The sequence below is a fragment of the Oncorhynchus mykiss genome, chromosome 4 (assembly GCF_057628025.1).
Source record: "Oncorhynchus mykiss isolate SJ-2025 chromosome 4, ASM5762802v1, whole genome shotgun sequence".
Classification (NCBI taxonomy): Eukaryota; Metazoa; Chordata; class Actinopteri; order Salmoniformes; family Salmonidae; genus Oncorhynchus; species Oncorhynchus mykiss.
In genome coordinates, this window is record NC_143025.1 from 8,635,001 (window position 1) to 8,645,766 (window position 10,766).

The following is a 10,766-nucleotide window of genomic DNA, read 5'->3' on the forward strand; positions in this document are numbered from 1 at the left end:
CTATAGCTATATACACAGTACAGGAAATGGGCTGCCCTACATCTATAGCTCTATACACAGTACAGGAAATGGGCTGCCCTACATCTATAGGTCTATACACAGTACAGGAAATGGGCTGGGCTGCCCTACATCTATAGCTCTATACACAGTACAGGAAATGGGCTGCCCTACATCTATAGCTCTATACACAGTACAGGAAATGGGCTGCCCTACATCTATAGCTCTATACACAGTACAGGAAATGGGCTGCCCTACATCTATAGCTCTATACACAGTACAGGAAATGGGCTGCCCTACATCTATAGCTCTATACACAGTACAGGAAATGGGCTGCCCTACATCTATAGCTCTACACAGTACAGGAAATGGGCTGCCCTACATCTATATCTCTATACACAGTACAGGAAATGGGCTGCCCTACATCTATAGGTCTATACACAGTACAGGAAATGGGCTGCCCTACATCTATAGGTCTATACACAGTACAGGAAATGGCATGCCCTACATCTATAGGTCTATACACAGTACAGGAAATGGGCTGCCCTACATCTATAGGTCTATACACAGTACAGGAAATGGGCTGCCCTACATCTATAGCTCTATACACAGTACAGGAAATGGGCTGCCCTACATCTATAGCTCTATACACAGTACAGGAAATGGGCTGCCCTACATCTTTAGGTCTATACACAGTACAGGAAATGGGCTGCCCTACATCTATAGGTCTATACACAGTACAGGAAATGGGCTGCCCTACATCTATAGTTCTATACACAGTACAGGAAATGGGCTGCCCTACATCTTTAGCTCTATACACAGTACAGGAAATGGGCTGGTATTTGGAACAGAATCCCTGAGACTTTATTATGTGATAACACGCTATTATAACTCATTGCCTTCCTTTAAAAAAAAAAATGTCCTTTGTTCTTATTGGTCATTTCCCCTCATTCCAGCTGGTCCTGACATCATAGGCCACAAGCGTAGTGACAATAAGAATGAGGGCCAGAAGGCCTTGCTATACTGTAAGTCCACTGGCTACCCCTACCCTATCTGGACCTGGCGCAAACTGGACAACGGGTTCTACATGGTACGTTGTTGTTGTTGTTGTTCTTCTTCTCCTTGTTATTGTTGTTGTTCTTCTTCTTTTTCTTGCTGTTGTTGTTGTTGTTCTTCTTCTTCTTGTTATTGTTGTTGTTGTTGTTCTTCTTCTTGTTATTGTTGTTGTTCTTCTTCTTGTTATTGTTGTTGTTCTTCTTCTTCTTGTTATTGTTGTTGTTCTTCTTCTTCTTGTTATTGTTGTTGTTCTTCTTCTTCTTGTTATTGTTGTTGTTGTTGTTCTTCTTGTTATTGTTGTTGTTGTTGTTCTTCTTCTTGTTATTGTTGTTCTTCTTCTTGTTATTGTTGTTGTTGTTCTTCTTGTTCTTGTTGTTGCTCTTGTTGTTGTTGTTGTTGTTCTTGTTCTTCTACTTCTTCTACTTCGCATGACCATCACTTCTCCTCCTCCCTCTCCCGACAGGACATCAACAACTCCTCCGGCCGTTTCTTCATTAACAACAAAGACAACTACACTGAGCTGAGTATCATCAACCTGGACATCGACTCCGACCCGGGGGAGTACCAGTGTAACGCCACCAACATGATCGGCACCTCGTCCATCGTGTCTGTGCTGCGGGTCCGGAGCTACCTGGCCTGGCTTTGGCCTCTGCTGGGCGTCCTGGCCGAGGTCGTTATCCTGGTCATCATCATCGTGGTCTATGAGAAACGCAAGAAGCCAGACGACATACAAGACGGTGAGTCAGGAGTCTGAGACCATATCAGCCATGGTGGCCATTTTGGTTTGCTGGTTTGTGGTTCGTTCTCCTCATTTCAATGTTTTTATTGTTGTTTGTGGTCAAATATAGTTTGCAGATAGCCATTTCAAATGATTAATTATTTTCCAAGAGGAGAAAAACAATAATCAGCATTATTCAATACTGCAGATTACTTCCACGAATAAGCTAATACTCAATTCTTAAATCATAGTTCTCTCTGTATATGGAGGCATCCTTGCCAACCAGCTGATGACCTAACAACCAGTGATGTAGTCGAGGGTTAACTCAAGTACTCTGTGTACCCTCCTATTTACCCACGGTGTTCAGGATTTACCCTCCTGTTAACTCACGGTGTTCAGGGTTTACCCTCCTGTTAACTCACGGTGTTCAGGGTTTACCGTCCCGTTAACCCACGGTGTTCAGGGTTTACCCTCCTGTTAACCCATGGTGTTCAGGGTTTACCCTCCTGTTAACCCACAGTGTTCAGGGTTTACCCTCCTGTTAACCCACAGTGTTCAGGGTTTACCCTCCTATTTACCCACGGTGTTCAGGGTCTACCTTCCTGTTAACCCACAGTGTTCAGGGTTTACCCTCCTGTTAACCTACGGTGTTCACAGTTTACCCTCCTGTTAACCCACAGTGTTCAGGGTCTACCTTCCTGTTAACCCACGGTGTTCAGGGCCTACCTTCCTGTTAACCCACGGTGTTCAGGGTTTACCCTCCAAATTGTTACCACTACATCCTTGCTAACAACGTCCCAGCTGGCCTAATCAAATTACCCATGAATATTCAATCTGTTAGATTGTCCTGACAAGGTGTGTCCTACAGCAACAGTGTTGTGTGTGTGTGTGTGTGTGTGTGTGTGTGTGTGTGTGTGTGTGTGTGTGTGTGTGTGTGTGTGTGTGTGTGTGTGTGTGTGTGTGTGTGTGTGTGTGTGTGTGTGTGTGTGTGTGTGTGTGTGTGTGTCCGCCTGTTGGGTGAAGCTACTCAGACTGAATTATTAAGTACAGGTGTAGCCAGTATAGTGTCAGGTAACGACAGAGCAGATGTCTGCTGACCTGCAAAATCTGACTTCAAAGTATTTTTCTGTCTAGACAGACTGCAATTTCTGATCCATTCTGATCAACTGGCTTGTTCTTGTGTCAGGAAAATAAATACCACATTAATCAGATCATATACTGTACCTGGCCATTACGACAGATCAAAGTTGTTTCTGCCTTTGGCCTTTTGTTGGGCAAAAGACACACACACACACACACACACACACACACACACACACACACACACACACACACACACACACACACACACACACGGTACAACAACCCTTAGTTAATAAATGTTGGCAGGGTATTACTGTGTAATATTTTTCCCCCTCTTTCCCGAATTGCATAACACAACCTATGTTTGGTAAGTGACAGACTGCATGTCTCTTGAGATTCAATCAGCATATAAGCTTATGTCCAAACCATCCAAGCTAGCCTGATCAGTTTGTGCTGTGATCAGTAGCTTACTCCTGTGTTTGTTGTCATGCCAAACAACGACCATAGGAGTTGGCAAGACAGCACAAACAGATCTGACCCCAGGCTACACCCACACAACATTCTGTACATTCATCTATCCCCAGTGGGCAAGATTTGGCACGTGATGTCAAACGGACGTCATTTTCTGGTTTTAAAACAGATTTTCTGGTTGAGAGGATGTCATATTACCAGTTTACAATCAAACCGTGACTGTAAAGATGTTGTTTTTTTTCTTCACGACGGCACCAAGACGTCATCGAGACGTCATATTTTGGTTGTTATCTGTTCGTATAACCAGTTTTGTTAGCTGGGTTTTCTATAGAACCTTAAATTAGAATGTCTCTTACCTTACTGCTTAGGCTACTTCTCTATGGACGTTCACAGTCAGACAGCTTGTATTAAACAACAACAAAATAGTATGTCGTGCCAAGGTCACCTTCAAGGTCATCTGTTTTCAATTATTCTATTCCCTATTTGATGCTAGTAGCATAATAGGCTTTTGTAAGGAGTCCATTAATATAATATATGCCATTAAACAGACACTTTTATCAAAAGCAGCTTACAGTCCTGCATACATTTTTAGTATGGGTGGCCTCAGCGGGAATTGAACTCACAACCCTGGCATTGCAAGCACCATCCTATATCAACTGAGCCACACAGGACTAAAGTTGTTGACTTTGTGTTGGTCAATTTCAATGCAGTGAGTGAATAGACCTTTTGGTGCGCAGCTTGTCTGTCTTTGCATGTATATTTGTAATGAAAAGGAATTTAAACTTCTGCTTGAAATTCATAATCACTTTCTCATCTCATGTGGGTTTTGTGGCTCTTTTTGACTGCATTTGGTGTGATTGTGACTGTGAGTGTCCTTCCCTGTTAAGTTTAAAGATGGCTTCCATTCAGCATAGGGCCAATACACTATTTAACTTCTTCACCTGCGATTCCATCTCATCAGCATGGTTTTGAGCTCAAGTTTAGTTCATTCACTTATGGAATTTATGGAACTTAATTAAATCAATTTATGGAACTAGTGGAACTTAATTGTATCAATTTATGGAACTAGTGGAACTTAAATTGTATCAATTTATGGAACTAGTGGAACTTAAATTGTATCAATTTATGGAACTAGTGGAACTTAAATTGTATCAATTTATGGAACTAGTGGAACTTAAATTGTATCAATTTATGGAACTAGTGGAACTTAAATTGTATCAATTTATGGAACTAGTGGAACTAAGTTAAATTCCAAAATCATGGAATTGTGTAACACACAAAACTGTCTATGAACGTCATTTAACCAAGCCTCCAACCAGACAATGTGTTACAGTCATTCATATTACCACTGTAACACGTTGCTTCGTGAAGGAATACTGTACTTTCTACCCAAACAGTTCCCCACCAACATGCTCCATTTTCTTCCTGTCATTTTTTCAGAAGATATTTTCAGCTGATGATCTAAAACAAAGTTGTTGTTTTTTTGTCTTCATTTCTTCATATTTTCCCTTTGTGCATCAGATGACGAACCAGCTGGACCCATGTAAGTGCATCCATGTTACAATAATTTCTTGATTTAGAGGTCTATGTTTTGCTCCAGTGTTTTTGTGTTGTTTCTGTTGCTGTACACTAGAGTTGGGCTCAATTATATTTTGTAAAACTGAAATTGATCTTCCAATTCAAAATGTTCCTAATTGACAGGAACCCTGGGGTACATTGCCTTCAAGTCATGCATACAGTATATTCTACAAACCTTGTTTTACTGCTAAGTAGATGTAAAGTTTTTGACCAATGATCAGTGATCAGGTGTATTATTAGTGTGTTAGCTTTGTTTTGATGGTAACCCAGTCTAACTCAGTCTGTGTGTATCCTATTACAGGAAAACTAACTCCACCAACAACCACAAAGACAAGAACCTTCGTCAGAGGAACACAAACTGAGCAGATTGATGTCTCATTATTAGTGAGTATTTATCCTCTCTTGAAGTCAATGCCAGAGTTGTCTGGTCAAAACACAGAGAAAAGAAATGAGCTGGCAGCCATTTTGTTTTCCCAAATTCATGTTGTTGTCATTTACTTCATGTAGCAGCAACCTGTCAATCACCACAGACAGTCAATCACATGTTGTGCAGGAAATCAATATTGCTAAAAAGTTTATCCTACTTTATCAATAACTTGTCATCGTATATCTTCCTGTCAATGCTACAGACATACAGACACATATTGTGACATGTAATCTGCAAGTGGTGTGTAACAGCCAGGGTTGGGGTCAAACCCATTTAAATAAATCCAGGAAGTAAACTAAATTTAAATAAATCCAGGAAGTAAACTCAATTTAAATAAATCCAGGAAGTAAACCACATTTAAATAAATCCAGGAAGTAAACCACATTTAAATAAATCCAGGAAGTAAACTAAATTTAAATAAATCCAGGAAGTATACTAAATTGACTGAATGGAAATGAAATTCGTCCCCAACCCTGATGCCAGTACAAACAAAGCACAATAGAACACACTAATAATTTCCTTCCACTTTTTTCCCCCACAGATAATAACATATTATACATGTATTGACCATATGAAGGTAACCAGGAGAGGGATCCATAGCAATGTGTTAATGAGGAGGAGGAAGAGGAGGAGGAGGAGCTACTGTAAATGTCTGTATTGTATGATGAGGCATGCCTTCTGATTTGATTATCTGTTTATCGTGTGATGGGGGTGAAGAAGGTGATCAATGAATGTGATCCCCATAACATTATGAATGGTTTACGAAGTGTCTATGGAAGCATTATAACCATTGTGGCTGCATGCAGTTATTGATTGTTGCTGTTTATTTATTTATTATTTATTCTTATCAGATTCTTGTCATTTTCTATTTTTTTTAATACTAATTCTGAAGTAACGCATGCAAGGTATTCTAACCTTCTGTTTGGTGTTGACATGACTTTTTCCTCTCCGTCTCAAAGGGCACCTTAGTCTATATACAATGCACTACTTTTTGACCAGGGGCCTGGGTCTCAAATCCAAAATGGCACCCTAGTCCCTATATAGTGATCTACTCTTGACCAGGGCTCACAGGGTAGTGCACTGTATAGGGCAGGGGTATTTTGACCCTACTGTATAGGAAAGGGGTATTCTGACCCTACTGTATAGGACAGGGGTATTCTGACTCTACTGTATAGGACAGGGGTATTCTGACCCTACTGTAGGGCAGGGGTATTCTGACCCTACTGTATAGGGCAGGGGTATTCTGACCCTACTGTATAGGACAGGGGTATTCTGACCCTACTGTATAGGACAGGGGTATTCTGACCCTACTGTAGGGCAGGGGTATTCTGACCCTACTGTATAGGACAGGGGTATTCTGACCCTACTGTATAGGACAGGGGTATTCTGACCCTACTGTATAGGACAGGGGTATTCTGACCCTACTGTATAGGACGGGTATTCTGACCCTACTGTATAGGACAGGGGTATTCTAACCCTACTGTATAGGACAGGGGTATTCTGACCCTATGAGGTCCGGAGCACTGCTGGTTTTCTGTTCTACATGATAATGATTTACACCCACCTGATGTCCCAGGTCTAAATCAGTCCATGATTACAGGGGAATAATGGGATCATTTTTTTGATGAATTTGAGTGATAGACTTTTAGAGAAAAACGGGGCTATCTAGAACCTAAAAGGGTTCTTCGGCTGTCCCCATAGGAGAACCCTTTGAAGAACCCTTTTTGGTTCGAGGTAGAACCCTTTTGGTTCATGGATCCCGAAAGAGTTCTACCTGGCACCAAAAAGTGTTCTACCTGGCACCAAAAAGTGTTCTACCTGGAACCAAAAAGAGTTCTACTATGGTGGACAGCTGAAGAATCCTTTTGGAACCCTTTTTTCTAAGAGTATATAAGGAATAGGTTCCCATAGGGAGGAATAGGTTCCCATAGGGAGGAATAGGTTCCCATATGGAGGAATAGGTTCCCATATGGAGGAATAGGTTCCCATAGGGAGGAATAGGGTGCCCTTTGAGATGCTGGCCTGGTTTTGTTGACTTTCAGATGCTGGCCTGGTTTTGTTGACTTTGAAATGCTGGCCTGGTTTTGTTGACTTTGAGAGTGGCTTCATGTTGATAGATAATCATTATTTATTTGTGTTGACTATGAGAATCTAAAGACTTTGCAATGTAAAAGAAAAATCGCCAGAGATCGTAATCTGGTATGACAGTAAATCTGTACAGTTTATCATTCTGCTGCATACTATTTTATAAGTTGGTAACTTGTTTAACATTTCATGAGATTAGATTTGGTTTACATTTTAATGAGGACTTTACAATGTCTTTTGACTTTGATTGATAATTCCTATATTTTACATGTTCTGTATGTATATCTTTATGAAATCACCTTCATATATAATGATATATGAAGGATATTCATTCATAAGATGCACTTAAGTGTTGAAAAAGAATGGGAATTTAAAAAATATCTGTATGAATTTCATTCAGTAGCTAAGCAACTGAACTCCACCCAATCCTAACCCTATTGCTAGAGTATGTGTATTGTGTATAGCATGGCTATTATCCTATGCAATAATAATAATCAATATTGATATTTATATATACAAGTCCCTCTTAGCAGCTTTAGATTTTACTGAGTAAGACATCTTTATTAGAGTAAGGGTAATTACCTTTAGAGCATTTATAGATACCGTACTGCTCAGCTGTATGCTGTATCAGTTGATCTCTATATATATCTCTATATATGACAATGATATACATCTATACAGTGGCCTTCAGAATGTATTCATAACCATTCACTTATTCCACATTTTGTTGTGTAACAGCCTGAATTCAAAATGGATGAAATATATTTGTTTTTCTCACCCATCTACACAGAAAACCACATCATGACAAAGGGAAAACCTGTTTCTAGAAATGTAGCACATTTATTGAAAATTAAATACAGAAGTATATCATTTAAATAAGTATTCAGTCCCCTAAATCAATACATGTTAGAATCACCTTTTAACAGCGATTACAGTTGTGAGTCTTTCTGGGTCAGTCTCTTAAGAGCTTTGCACACCTGGATTGTACAATATTTGAACAATGTTATTTTTAAAATGATTCAAGCTCTGTCAAGTTGGTTGTTTATAATTGCTAGACAGCCATTTCAAGTCTTGCCATAGATTTTCAAGCAGATTTAAGTCAAAACAGTTACTAGGCCACTCAGTACCATTCAATGTCGTCTTGGTTAGCAACTCCAGTGTATATTTGGCCTTGTGTTTTAGGTTATTGTCCTGCTGAAAAGGGAATTTGTCTCCCAGTGTCTGTTGGAAAGTTTTCCTTTAGGATTTTCCCTGTGGTTAGCTCTACAACAAGCATACCCATAACTTGATGCAGCCACCACCATGCTTGAAAATATGAAGAGTGATACTCAGTGATGTGTTGTGTTGGATTTGCCTCAAACCTAAGACTTTGTATTCAGGACATAAAGTTAATTTCTTTGCCACATTTTTTGCAGTTTTACTTTAGTGCCTTGTTGCAAACAGGATGCATGTTTTGCAACGTTTGTATTCTTTACAGGCTTCCTTCTTTTCACTCTGTCAATTAGTTTAGTGTTGTGGAGTAACTACAATGTTGTTGATCCATCCTCAGTTCTATTATCACAGCCATTAAACTAACTGTTTTAAAGTCACCATTGACCTCATGGTGAAATCCCTGAGCGGTTTCCTTCCTCTCCAGCAACTGAGTTAGTAAGGACACCTGTATCTTTGTAGTGACTGGGTATATAGATATACCATCCAAAGTGTAATCAATAACTTCACCATGATCAATGTCTACTTATTTTTTATTTATTTTTTTACAATTTACCAATAGGTGTACTTATTTGTGAGGCATTGGAAAACCTCCCTGGTCTTTGTGGTTTAAATTGTTTTTGAAATTCACTGCTCGACTGAGTGACCATGCAGATAATTGTATGTGTTGGGTACAGAGATGAGGTAGTCATTCAAAAATCAAGTTAAACACTATTATTGCACACAGGGTGAGTCCATGCAACCTATCATGTGACTTGTTAAGCAAATGTTTTACTCCAGAACTTATTTAGGCTTGACATATAACAAAGGGGTTGAATACTTATTGACATCAAGACATTTCAGCTTTTCATTTGTAAACATTTTGAAAAACATCATTCCACTTTTACATTATGGGGAATTGTGTGTAGGCTAGTGATGAAATAAATATCTGCATTTTTTTTAATAAATGTTTAATTCAGACTGTAACACAACAAAATGCAGAGAAAGTCAAGGATACTTTCTGAAGGCACTGTGTATGGGAGCTAGCGGAGGAAGCAGTGCAAAAACAGGGCCTATTTTATGTATGTACGGATTGACACTTGTAAAGCTATCCCAAATCAATCCCAAAGTCTATCCCAAGGTCAAGATCAATCTCAAGATTAATCCCAAGATCAAGATCAACCCCAGGATCAATCCCAAAATCAATCCCAGGATCAAGATCAATTCCAAGTCATTTTTAGGAATAAAAACCTTTAAAATGAATGGCTTGTTTCAGTTGATGACCTGTGTTCCATTTGAACTGGCAATGCAACTTTACCTTGGTATTACAGTTTACACCTGTGCTCAAAGAATCAATCACACACACACTCATGCACATCCACACACACACACACTCCTATGTGCTTGTGTATTTGTATACGTACAAACATGCCTTCACAACCAGCAGACAGGCATATATACTGAGTATACCAAACATTAAGAACACCTTCCTAATATTGAGTTGGACACCCCCTTTTGTCCCTCAGAACAGTCTCAGTTCGTCAGGGCATGGACTCTAAAAAGTGTTTGAAGCGTTCCACAGGAATGCTGGCCCATGTTGACTCCAATGTTTCCCACAGTTGTGTCAAGTTGGTTGGATGTCCTTTGGGTTGTGGACCATTCTTAATACACACGGGGATCTGTTGAGCATGATAAACCAGCAGCATTGCAGTTCATGACACACTCAAACCGGTGTGCCTGGTACCTACTACTATACCCTGTTCAAAAGAACTTCAATCTTTTGTCTTGCCTATTCACCCTCTGAATGGCACATACACACAATCCATGTCTCAATGCTTAACAATCCTTCAGTAACCTGTCTCCTCCTCCTTCATCTACACTGATTGAAGTGGATTTAACAGGTGACCATCAATAAGGGACCATATATTTTACCTGTATTCATCTAGCTCTGATTCTATTGATAGCTACGTTAATGAGAATTTTTTTTAGTTGCTATGCCTGTGATATGTGGTTGTCCCACCTAACTATCTTAAGATGAATGCACTAAATCACACTCGATAAGAGCGTCTGCTAAATTACTAAAATGTCAAATATGTAATCTTTCAACATCCAGCTGTCTCCTTGTCGTGGCTTGATGTTGAAAACAGCACAACCTAGTGGTCA

General features: G+C 39.7%; 1 protein-coding gene across 2 annotated transcripts in view; it reads left to right on the plus strand.

Moving 5' to 3' along the window:
• LOC110521231 (neuroplastin) overlaps window positions 1-9,866 on the plus strand; it is a 59,738-nt gene extending 49,872 nt beyond the window's left edge. Inside the window, exons 4-8 of one of the 2 annotated variants that reach the window (XM_036968919.2) lie at window positions 954-1,087; window positions 1,517-1,790; window positions 4,847-4,868; window positions 5,205-5,287; window positions 5,872-9,866. In XM_036968919.2, coding sequence (XP_036824814.1) covers window positions 954-1,087; window positions 1,517-1,790; window positions 4,847-4,868; window positions 5,205-5,265 — 491 coding nt within the window. In that variant the 3' untranslated portion in view covers window positions 5,266-5,287; window positions 5,872-9,866. The remainder of the gene's footprint in view (window positions 1-953; window positions 1,088-1,516; window positions 1,791-4,846; window positions 4,869-5,204; window positions 5,288-5,871) is intronic. The other variant, XM_036968920.2, reaches the window with a different exon arrangement.
• The last annotated feature ends 900 nt before the right edge of the window (window positions 9,867-10,766 follow it).